This window comes from Melospiza georgiana, chromosome 2, assembly GCF_028018845.1.
Source record: "Melospiza georgiana isolate bMelGeo1 chromosome 2, bMelGeo1.pri, whole genome shotgun sequence".
NCBI classification, from domain to species: Eukaryota; Metazoa; Chordata; class Aves; order Passeriformes; family Passerellidae; genus Melospiza; species Melospiza georgiana.
This window is the reverse complement of record NC_080431.1, coordinates 79715317-79728429: the sequence shown is the minus strand read 5'-3', so window position 1 is coordinate 79728429 and position 13113 is coordinate 79715317. Positions and strand designations below refer to the sequence as shown.

General features: G+C 38.8%; 1 protein-coding gene across 1 annotated transcript; it reads right to left on the bottom strand.

The window, feature by feature from the left end:
- Positions 1 to 2280: 2280 nt before the first annotated feature.
- Positions 2281 to 3216, bottom strand: LOC131080568 (taste receptor type 2 member 40-like). Its single transcript, XM_058018929.1, has one exon. It carries the CDS (start codon positions 3214 to 3216, stop codon positions 2281 to 2283), a length of 936 nt encoding a protein of 311 aa, XP_057874912.1.
- Positions 3217 to 13113: the final 9897 nt, after the last annotated feature.

Sequence of the window (13113 nt, the reverse complement as noted above, 5' to 3'; positions counted from 1 at the left end):
GTGGACTGCGGAAGCTGGCTCTGAAACAAGGCAGCCAAACCCCAAAAGCAAGGCCTTACTTTCAGCAGAATGTCCATTCACAGCTTTTTGTCTTTCCTTGACCCCACATGTACAGAAAAGTAGTTCAGCCTGGCACACAGGTTTTGCTTTTTTTAAAATCCTGCTGTGATGGGCACTGAAAATTGACTCCATTGCATGTTTTCCTGAATGTCAATGATGAAAATTCCAGGCATGCTTATAGGAATGGAAATCAGAGAAGGATCCTGTAGTGATCTCTCATGTAGATTTTTGGATGTCTTGCCTTGAGCTAAGGGCGCTTATCAGATTACTGGTTTTTTTTTCTTGGAAGAGACTGCGCTTTAGAAAAAGAATGGGGATGTTTTTTTTTCTTTCTTCCTCTGAATTACACGGTGGTGATTTCTTTTATCATTAAATTCTGGAAATCTGGAAAGGTGTTTTTAATAGGACATGGTTTTGTTGGCCTTATTGTTTTATGTTGCATGTGAGCATCTTATAAATTCTTGTGAGGTTTACCTGGATCTTCAATGCAAAGAGCTAGAGGAGAAGATGATTTGCATTATGTCCTTCTGGCAGTGTTAGAGCAAGATGAGCTTTGAGTTTGGTTTGTTTCATGATTTGATTCATTGTAACAGATTTGAATCAAGCTGCAAGAGTCTGAGTAGCATTGGTGTGTGTGGAAACAGTTCATATGTTTTGGAACGGTCTGAGTCCGTGACTTTAAAATTTTTTCAGATTGATATATAGTTAATTAAGGTGTAGGAATCAAACTAATTTCCATCCTATTGAAAAATAGACAAAAAAAGAAACATGTCTGCTTTCAAACAAGATGTGTGATAGTGAACTCAAACTGCTGTAATTCTCATGTTCTTACTAGTACAGAGGCTGTTACTTTTGTTTCCCAAAGCAGGTTTTTATCAAATTTATTTATGAACTTATCTAGTAGAACACAGGGATTAAGTACATGGCGTATATAATGCATGTTGAAGATATATTTATTCATGTGATAATAATTAGTTGGGTGGTCCATTACATAAAGGAACATCTAGCAGGACATTGGCCCTATGAGGCACCTTCCAATATCTTTGCCAGTGTTCCCTCTTAGATCCCCAAATTCATGTCAGTGTACTGGTAACTATTTGATTTAATTTTATGGAAAGGAAGCTATGGAGGGAAGATGTACTTAAAGAGGCAGGAAAACAGCACAAGAACTGCTTTTGAATCCCATGTGCATGAGGAATGTGGAATAAGGGAACGTTAAACCAAATGGTGTGAGAGCAGCTGTTCAGGGTGTCCCTGCTGAGCAGCCGTGTGCCTCAGAGCTCAGGCCGGAGCAGGACAGCACACACGGGTTGTGGGTTGAGCACAGCCCACGTGTTCTGCCTGTTGGTGTGGTCAGAGAGCTCTGAGGTTTGTTCCTGAAGGCCGGTGAGGGGAGAGCAGGGAAGGGCAGAGGATGGATCAACCCTCCCAAGATGGGTGTCTCATGGTGCTGGGCCGGGAACCAGCATGGTGACAGTGCATGGTGCTGACAATGGCATGTCAGGGTGTCATTGCCATGGGCTCAACTTTCAGCATGTCTGTAAAGTGGCATAAAAAATGTTCATGAAAGCCGGTGGTGTCACCTGTGGCACAATTTATGTCATGAGGGAAAGGAAGACTCCATCTCAAGTTATCCTTGGACTTGGTATTTATTAATTTGTAGAATAAAGAAATTCAGGCAGAGACTCAGCTCAATTACAGGTACATTGCTTCAAACAGATTGACAACATCCAAACCAGATACATTGAACCAGGATCGGCACAGTGAACACAAGGCTCAAGTCATGTATCTTTCAGTGACAATTTCTTTAAAAGTGAATATACTCCCCCTGCAGCTGGAAAAGGGTCATGAAGCTCCAATTGTGATGTAACAATAATGCGCTGACAACAATCATTACTACAGGAAGAGCAGAAAAAGATCAAAAGGCTGTTTTGTTCTTTACTAAATCATACTGGAATATGAGTCTTGGCCTTGTTTTTCTCTTGTTCTATAGCAACCATGGCAATTTGCAAGGAAAGTGTAGCAAATAGGAGACAACTTGTACAATTTTTCAAAATAAGACTCACATCCAACTAAAGCAAATTTGCACTCTTCATGATTCCAGATCAAGGGCCTATTAATTAATCTATTAATTCCAGTGCCTATTATTTTATATTTCTGACAACTTCATTTTAATTGATTTGGATCTAAACTAGAAAGTCAAGACAAAATCATGATCTTTTATATGGATATAGACCTGACAGGACAGTTAATGTGGTCCCAAATCCTAGCTGGCAGCTCTCGAAATTTGGGATTGCTCCAAATTAAAACCATTGTGTGTCCTGTAGGACAGGCAGCCAATATAACTATACACATGCATTCCTCATCACTTAGAAGTGAAAAAACTCTGGAGTAGAGGAGAAGCAAGCAAATAAAATATGTAATGTAAAGGACAAGGAAGGAGCAGACGGACTTGATGGCTTTCATATGGGCCTCCAAGCTGGGATCCCTGAAGCCACTTGCATTATTTTGCATGTGTCTGGTGTGGATCCACAGAGACCAAATCAGCAGTACACTTGAAACAACAGACAGTATTAAAGGCAAAGGTGTACTTGCATTCCAGAGATAAATCAATAAAGTCAGTCTGTCATTCTTTGTGGTTGTCCATGCTGAAGAGTTTGTCATGGATGAAGGAGCAGTGCTGTTCTCATGCACACTGTAGACATGCCAGGTGAAGGGAATTGCAGCTGTGAAGGAGCAGAGCCATGATGTGAGCAGCATCCAGGGCACCAGCCTGGCAATTCTCAGCTTCAGCCAGATGAAGAAAGACTGTGTAAAACTGGCAACCTTGATGCAATAGAAGACACTAAGCCAGGCTCCAAACCAGAGGCTGGAGTAGTTCAGAAAGGTAAAAATTGTCTGGGAAGCTATGTACACGTTTTCGGTATAAATGAAGGGTTTGTAAAATATAGTCATTAGGAAATTCAGTGTATTCCATGACTGCACAATGAATCTAGATGAACTCAGCGAGATCACGATCATATCATATGGGGGCCATGTTTTGCTCCCAATGCAGCTCGATGAACTGGCAGCCAAGATAATTCCATTTCCCAGAATTCCTGCCATGCATTCAATTATAGCAATTGATAGACAAAGGAGAGCAAAAGATGTCGTCATTGCAACTGAAGGGCTTGTGATTATTACTGAGCTTCTCCTGGGCTCCTGAAAGTCTCAGATCTGGCAGGCACTGCCAATTCCAAGAGTTTTTATGGGCAAGGCTCACCTATTTATCTCAGGGGCAGAAGTATCCTAATGACATTTAATAATTCTGCTGTTTTACATCTTGTTTTCTGGGTTGATGTCTCAGCTGCTTGGTCTAAGCATGCAAATGGGGTCAAGATTCAATTACATAGGTTTCATTTTTGTGGAAGGATTTGCTTTGTAAAGCCATGGAGCAGGTCAGCTCGGGTTTCTAGAACTGTGGATCTGGATCCACATATCTAGAACTGTGGATAGGGCACTACAGTATCCGATGCCCTGCTTTACATGCCTAGATTTGTTTTTTTAAAATATCTTAGACCTTAATCTCTCCCTGTCTTGCACTGTCATGTCTTCTTTGTTTATGAGAGTAATCTCTGTGGCCTCTTCTAATACTGAAGCAGGTCTTTATCAGATGTATTCCAATATCTGCTAACAGGCTTGGTGGGCATGCGACAGCTAATCAAGGTATAAAGGATTTTTGTCATCTCTCCCCTGTCATTGCACAGTATTGTAAAGGTTCTAATATTTCAAGTTCTTGTTTTTATGAAGTAAACGAAATTGTTGACATCCTGTAGCACCTTTTGGAGGTCTGGCTCCAGTTTCTTTGCTGTAATAATTAATCTATGAATATTGCAGTGAACGAATTCCAGGTGTAGTGATGACTACAAAACCCTACCACCCAATCCTTCTCTTATGCCAGTCAAAGCAGCTGTTCCACTGGTCTTTACACTTGCACAGCTCTTACAGAAAACATTTTTATTAAATAAATAATTTTCTGTGTAGAATACAGCTTCTGTGGTAAATCTTCCCTTCAGTGGCTTATAGAAGGTAGCTCTTCATTTATTTCACTACTGAAACAGAATTTGTCAAATACCTTAATCTGAGGCATTATAGAAACATTTGTACTTTCACCCACTCAGGAATCCACTTCCACTATGTAATTTGTGCTTATACTTGTCTCTTCAAGCCTTTAGCAGTATTTTCTATGTGTCTTCTAACAGTGTTTGCTGATAACAGAATCCATTTTAGTTTGCTGCTCTATTGTTTTCTGTGTATTTTCTCTATAGCTTTCTGTGTATTATCCCAGCCATTTTTACTTTTTATGGCAGAAAGAATAAGTGTTTATCTGGTCCTATGTGACATTTTTTCTTTTGCTGTGAAGCAAGAAACTTCAAAGGAGGCTTCTCTACACATTTGTCATAAAGTTTGGTGAAATTTTGAAAAGTACTGAATTGAATGTCACGTGGCTTGAAACATGGCTGAAAAAATTGTAGGGGTTTGTCTTTGTGCTCTGGATGCTTAGATTTTAAATATCTTGCTAATTCTGATGGCTTCATAGTGACATTAGCTAAATTTTCAAAGCATTCTCAAAGTAAAATTTTCAAGTACTTCCTGGCCATGTGATCTGCCTGGCCAGCTGTGTGCAACTTTATAATATCCTGGTAACCCACACCAGGGAACGACCTTTGTTTCCATGGCTAAGAGACCCAGGGTGACTCATGTGCCTCTACTCACTGCAAACCTCAAAAGCCAAGCCAAGCCAAGCCTACCCTATCTAGCAATGGTCTGACAATCTGAGTGACACTGCTGCCATTCCAGGTGCTGGATTTGATTCTGCTGCTGTATTCTCAATTATGCTCATGCTCAGGAATTATCTAGAAAGTACTGAAGCAATCTTTTTCTCCAGGAAGGGTCAAAGGAAGCTGCTAATGGATAGATAATTCCTTCACCCTGTGAAAAATGACCATTCAGTTCCTGGGATCATATTGTGCTGTGCACTTTGGTGGAACAGCAGGAAGTGACGCATTTTGACCTGAAAAGGGTCAGTTTAATGTTCTATGTAGTGCTCTCATGCCTGTCACTGTCACCATATCACATTCTGGTCACCAGCGCCTGAGAAGAAGGTGCTCCATTGCATTTTTCAGCCTTACTCCCTTGATACTGATTGTCAGGCACCCAGTCCGAGTCCATGGTGCAGATGGACACAAAGGTCTCTCAGGCCATCTTCCAGAATGTCTACCCATGAGTCAAAATCAATGTCAGCAGGGTGCTAGCTGAACCTGAACACCCCATCCTCATGGAGTCAACTAACAAAGTACGTATATATCCCCATACACAGTTTAGAGAAAGGCTACTGTAGAAGCCTAGTAGTCAACTATTTCAAAAGCTGCTCAACACCATGTAAGCTCACAACGGAGAATTATGGTTGACGCATAGATTACAATGGTCATGTCAAGGAGCAGCAGGAGGAGCTGTTCCATAAAGAAATGAGATCCAAAAAGGCAGCATCACCACAAGGCAGGCAAGGATGTCAAGCATGCAGTCCCACCTCCTATAAGCAAGCATAGCTGAGAAGCTCTGTGATGGGTCAGCCAACAGTCCAGTAATACCAGATATGTCCATAGTGATACAACATGTCCAAGATCAAGCCAGTTAATTCCAATTTGTAGACCAGGATCAGTATCCAGGTCAGCTAGGCAGGTGGAAAGACTCAGGCAAAGCTGCAGCACAGCTCAGTGAGAGAGCATGGGTGAGCACCCAGCTTAGAAGTAGCTCCCAAAATGAGAGGGGGCTGAGTCCTGCTGAGCCATCTCCCAGAAATCTGTTTTAAGGTCAGTCAGCTGTGCTGTGGAAGTTGGCTCTGAAACTCAGCAGCCAAAACTCCAAAAGAAGTGTAGAGCCCCTAACTGTACTCACCATAGCAGTACCTGGGAACTTTATCTCAGTCCTGCCTTTTTATCATCTGGTGGTAAAATTAATTATATCAGCAGTATTCAACACAAGTAGATTCCAAGGGCTTGACAAAGAAATCAGAATTAACTACCACAGTAGATGGGTAGCTAAGTACATAAAATAGTTCAATAAATTTCTAGAGAATAAGTATACAGTGTACAGCACTCTGATCTGGTTTACCAGGAGCACAGCCAGTAGATTAAGGAAAGTGATTCTCTTCCTTAACACTTTTTAAGGTGATATCTGGAGTATTGCATCCAGTATTTGGGGGGAATTTTATTTTTCTGGTGACTGGACACTACTGAATTTACACACAACACCAGGCTTAGGCTGACCACAAAGTTCTGGAAGACAGATTCAGAATTCAAAATCATTTTGGCAAGCTGGAGATGCAGTCTGATAAAATAGGGACAAATGTCTACAGAGATGAATAAACACATGCATATATAAATTTGTGAAGAAAGCAGTAATAAAAATAGATGCTATACTGGGAGATGCAACCAAAAATTTTTGTTTGTTGCATAAATTAAGGCATTGTACTCTTGTATGTGGCTCTAATAAAGTTGTATTTCAGAACTATAAAAATTGGAAACAACAGCCTTTTTTAGTTTAGAAAGAAGAAATCTACAAAAAGGCTAACAAACATGAAAAAATAGCTCTGAAAAGACAGGAATAAACTCTTAAAGTGCATTGAGAAGAGGGCAAGGAGTGGCTGGTTTCATAATTACAAAGCCAGATCCTTTTTACAATTAGTCTTAAAACCTGGAGGAAAAGAAACCACATGTATATTTTCATTGCAAACGTTTTTAAAAAGTTTGAACAAGAAGATTCTGGAGAGTCACAGAAGAAGATGACCCTACCTTGGATAAGATAAGTAAATAAAAGCAAAGCTTATTCATCTAACTATATAGAAATCTACTAAAAATACATTTCTTTCCATTTCATTAGTCTGGGAGAAAATCTCTCCCAGCTAATTTGACTGTTTGGTGAACTAAAGTGTTTGGTACTTAATAATACCTCATAGTGACACAGGAAATTATTTCGTTCAATTCAAAATATGCCATGTTGCTGGCCAAATGCAAACAACTCCATTTTACAGATGCAATGGCAAGTTACCTGATGACTAAAAACCTCATATTACAACAGAATCAAAGATACAAAATGGAACTTGAAATCTCCAGAATTCTAAGTTTAAGCCTTAACATCTGAAACACACTGCAATAACTGGAGATACTGAGGAGGATGAAAAGGCTAAGAAGAGGAGACATAAAATGAAACTGTGATGGAAATACAGAAGAAAGAAATTTAGTGTTCTGCTCAGAAGAGATGAGGTAATTTTAGGGGTTTTTTAAATTTTTTTTTTTTTTTATTTCACAAGAATTAGTTTGTGATATTGCAATGTGAAGAGCTTTGGTATCTAAATTGGATCTAAACCACAAATGAGGACAGCAGATTTAGGGGCTGAACCAAAGAGAATTTTTGTGACTGATGACACTTCACTGTCTTGTCCACAGATGTAACTAATGGTAGATATGATGGATGTACTTCTAGCAAAAAATATTTAAAAACAATATCTTGCTGATACTTTCTACAGTATTGTGAATGACCATAAAGTTCATACAGTTTTAAATTTAGCTGTAAATGCTGTGCTTCCATATAGTTTCTTGTTGCAGCATTACAATTAAAATACACATTTGGAGACATAAATCTGCATTGTGGTCAAGTGGCTATTGCATCGTAACATCCATGATTCAAGTGATTTTGCAGCAGAAGAACATTATCGACATGTGAAATATAAATAATTCTGCTTGATAGACCCATAATCTCTGAAATTCAAGGCCATTTTTACCTCACACATTGGCACACATAATTCAGGTTATAAGGCTTTGTTCTATTTTGTTGTCACCAAGCATAGCAATTAACCTGAGTTTTCCATAAGTAGGTACAACTCCACATCTCACACAAGGTTGTCTTTCATCTAAATTACATCTGTAGGGCTAATACAGTAAAGCACAGGACATACCTTTTATGTTATGAAATTCACAGCTTTTGATTATGTTGCATATGAAAGGGTATTTTTGTTATGGTCACTTTTCACAATCAGAACGGAGTTTTACAGGAAATGTCCCTCTACATGAGCCTGTAAGCAATTGTAAAAAACAGAGCAGAGAGCAAGCACTTTAAAGAGCTATGGAAAATGGTTTTCTAGGATGTATTTTGGAAGACGGTGCACTGTGAAGAAGCAAGAACAGAGTTGATACACACTTAATTGTAAGAGAAGCCCCCTGGCAGCCTGCTGGACTCAGATATTTCATTTGCCTTAGCATGCCTCCTCAGTACAAGGCCTTGTGGCTGCTTATTCAGGGATTAGGCTTTTATTCTTCTTTGCTCTCCTTGATGTTAAATAAATGCTTCAGAGACTAGGACTTGCTTTTCTGAATGGAAAACTATGCCTCATGGTTGTTTTGGAATGGTTTCATAGGGAATGTCTGAATGCATAAAGAGATATACAACTGCAAAAATATTTTTTTAATATCAGTCTTTACCCTGTTGCAGAGAAAAAAACATCAAGTTCTCACTAGTATAGTAACTACAAAAAACTACAAAATCTTTAACAATAGCCTGAGGTGAGATTCTAATTATGCTATTTATTCTTAGAGGTTGTGCCCAATGAAGCAACAAATGAGATATTAAAGTAACACAGAAAATAATAGAAGGCATTCATGTACGATAGGGTTATGATCAAGGAAACTCATGTACATTCATGTAGGAGAGGGAAAAACAAGGTGTTTTTTAGTTTCAACTTCAGTGGTTTTTTCCATTCTTATTTTCACTGCTTTTCCTATCTTTCTTGCCTAATCTTCTCTACCCTCTTACCCTTCATTCTCAGACTTCCCTTTCCTAGTACCTGAAACCAACTCCTTTTCTTTCCTGTCACCAAGGATACCCTTCCTGTCTACCTTCCAGTTCACATATCTTGTATCCATTCTATCCACCTGGATCCAAGGTTTGAGTATAGTCTTCCTTATGCATGGACTGATGAATCTTCAATTCAAAGGAGTCACAGAGGTCAGGCTATTCCTCTTTTTTTCCCCATTGTCTTTAACAAATTTATCCAGGTAAGTGAATTGCTGCACATTGAGCTAATCTGTGGTTACAAACTTTGGTCTCTCCCCTTCTTCCTGCCTCCTCTGAACCTAAAGTCTATTAACTGGTGGCTGTGGTTAGAAGTAACAATTACTTTTCTGTCCTTTTTTTCCTGAATAAAGGTGTCCCAGAAAGCTGGAAGGACAGGTTGCCCAGGGAAGTGGGGGATGTCCCCTCACTAGAAGTATTCAGGGCCTGGACAGAGATTAAGCAGCCTGACCATGGTGGGTTGGTTTAACTGGATGATTTTTAAAAGGTGCCTTCTAACCAAGGCATTCTCTGAGTCTTTGAGTTTGTGTACTGATTGACTGATGCTAGATGAATGAGAAAGTTTTTGGTGGATAAAAGAGTGAAAAGTCGCCATGTGTGAAATTGCCATGTGAAAAGTTGCTGCATATGTGATTTGAGAGTGTCTGAGAGCACTTTTGTCCCAGAAGGGATCCCTCTCTGTCACCTGCAGGGCAGTTAGAACACTCTGCTAGATCCCTGACTGACAGCTCCAATTATGGGTTGTTTAAAGTGAATTTATCCTGTCATTAGTCCTCCAATCTTCAACGGAATATTATGGCTCTCAGGCTATCCTGCCTCCAGTTTTCTGAACTTCTTTAGTGAAGGAACAAGTGCTACAGTGTTCTGATGTCCTCAGATCAAATTTGTGCTTTTGATGGTTGCCAAAATTATTACTAACCTTTAGCAGACAGTCTTTCATATCAAGGAGATTTTCTTCCACGTTGTTTTAATCCTCAAGTCACACCGCTCAGTAGTAGTATCACCAGGGACCATTTGAGGTAGAAGAGCTTGAGTTGAACAAGGTTTTTTTAAACCTAAGTGCAGTTTCTTTGTAAGTGGTAGCCTTTTTACAAGAGTTTTCAAGATGGCCAGTGTCATTAACATTGCCTCAGCATGTTTTTCTAATGCTCTTTTTAAAAGAGCAATCTTTTGTGCAGTCTGTGATACATATATATTTTGGAAGGCTGAAGATGGAATATCAATCCATCCAGCAGAACTTCAGTCTACCAAACTGTTGCAGTGGAATTTACTATTCACAGGATGTAGAAGATCAAAGTCCCAATTCAATTTCGCTTCAGGACAGATATTAGAAAAATAATTTGCTGAAACCTGCTTTTGATTCCAAACCATTTGAAATACTAACAATTTAAAATTACCATGATAAATACTTGCAACAACATCTGTCAAATGCATGCCAACACACTTAATATGTCCATATTTCTTTGAATCATATGTTTATTTAATTCTAAGAGGTATCTAAAAGATAATTGCTGTTAAGCATTTTTATGTGTAACAGCTGGAAGGCATGCTGAACATTATATTTTTTTCACTGTGCTGATCAGTTAGATTTGGAAGAAGCTAATGCACTGTACAGAGAAGAGAAAGTGTCTCTCCCAGAGAAAAAAGACAGAGGTTCTCTTACTAATTTGTGAACTCAAGGGAGCAAAGCTGTCATATGTGCCTTAAAGATAAGAAGGGAATGAGTTGATAAGGATTACTTGTGACGTTTTCTCCCTCCCTGCCCTCCCTCCCTCCCTCCCTCCCTCCCCCAAGCCCCTCTTCCTGCTTCTGTAATTAGAAAAATTTTACAGGGAAACTTTTTGTCTTTGCTTTCTGTAGGTGAGAAAAGTGTCTTCAAAGAAACCTACATGCTAGCAGGAAAAACAACAGCACCATTTTCATGTATATGTGAATACTTCACACAGTCAGCTCTCAAGATGCCCAAAGCTCTACAGGTTGTATATACAAAACCCCATCAGAGTATTTACAATACCATCATGCAATCCTCTCCATGGCAGAGCTTTTTCAAGCCTTAAATATATATACAGACTGTCACTTTCAAACCGAAAGTGCTACTGTCCTGTGGCACACAATCTGAAAGAAATTTCCATATCCAGTTGGTGATATGGAAAATGTAAGTCATGCTTTACTGCCTTATTGCTACCAGATGCAAATATGCTCTATCTTTACCCTGACAGATGCAAGAAACTCTCCTTAAAAACGTACATAACTACAGTGTATGAATTACTTTGCAACAGCCAAACAGATTTTTCTGAAATGTGGATCATATAATTTCAATTAAAATTTATCTTATACCTGGATATCTCAGACCATAGTCACAGTCGTAGCATCTACATGAAATAAATCCACATTTTTCCAATGAGATACACAAATTTTAGAATATATAAAAATTTTAACAACTTAATTCTCTCCATAGCAGCTCAACTTTGCTACTGAATTACTGAACTCAAAACCCAACGTCCACTATAGCAGAATATTACTCAGGAGCATACTTTTACAGAACACTATTGGGAATCCAATAATAATGTCTATTAGATCCAACATATGATGTTACTATGGTATGTAATGCCTTCATAGAAGAAATATCACCACCACACTAGATCTTGCAAGGCAGCTTTCTCAGCATCACAGCACCATTGAAACATGCAATTCAAAGAGCTGTGCTCTTCATTGAGAAAGAGAGGGTTTCTCAGGTTTCCTTTCCTGAAACATCCCATGCACTCTTGAAATGAAGCTGAGATCCATCTCCTGTTAAGGATGTGTCCTGATTAGTTTACAAGTCTGGTAAAAATCATCCATACATACACATTCAAAGCATTTCTAGCTAGCATGTGTGGGACAATCCATTTCTAGCTAGCATGTGTGGCAATATCAATGTAATGTTTTGCCAAATTATGTGGTAAAATTTCATTTAATCAAGAGGAAATGAGAATACCTGTTTAATAGCTACTGGTATATGAAATGACATTAATGTCAATCATTTCCTCCCAGCATATTGACCAAAGGCTTTTTTGTCTTCTCAAGTGTTATTTTAAAAGTGAATACTTCAGCCAAGCTTTTATTACTCGCTCTAATTTTAATTACATTGTGTTCAAAAACATCATAACCATTTTATAATCAAAAAAGGCAATAAATTCCTTGCACAGGTAAGTTTTAAACTCTTTTCATAGAGAAAAGAGAAGTAAAATTTACTTCATTACATAAAACTTGGCAGCTGTTAGATGCTGTAATTATGAAGGTGGAAGAGTTCAGATACAGTTAAGACAGATAAATAAACTCAATATTGTCATGAACAAATTTGTCCATATAGTTTACAAAGATCTCTTCACTGTGAGATCTCAATTGTGGCTAACAAAACACTGTTTTGTTGCTTTCATTAAGTCAAATCTCAATTTAAGCGAGAAGTATTTGCAAAATGGATTCTGATGTTAAGGTGAAGTGACACGCTGCAAGGAAAGAAAGGTCAGTAGGGACCTTTTTGTCAGTATGCAAGAACTTTCTTACTGTATTTAGAGCTATTTTGTAAATATAGAAATATATAGCTACCAGTAACCTGAATGCTAAAAAGGACTGGGAGTAAGTAACTCATTTCAGCCATATAAGAAATCTGTTGTGATAGTAAAGTGTTAAATTATGCAAGCACTACAGAAACAGGGAAAAATCAGGTTGATAGGAGCTCTGAACAACTGAGCAGATATCAAATTATCTTCAGACTAGTGAACCAAGATATAACATTCTTCTCAGAGACTTGCAGCCTGGGGAGGCAAACAGTCCCATCCTGGTATTCTGCTTTTTTCAAGCACTTTGGAAGCTGATACCAAATTGGTCCCCACTACCTCTCAGCTCACAGCTGCCAATTGGGAAGGTCTCAAATCCCAATGTCTCACTCTCCTACTCAGTTTTTAATGTCTCAGAGAAGTAATCTGGGTTCCCAGTCCTCAAAGCAGAGAAACCTCCCTCCCAAATCTTCCCAATACTTCTCCTTAAATAAGCAAAGACACATAGGCTGGCCATCTTCCAAGAAGCAATGAACAACTGTAAATAGAATCAGTAATTAATGATTTTCTTTTTCTATGACTCTTAATGGGAAAGAGAAAAAGTCAGATGTGTTCACTCCTTGAA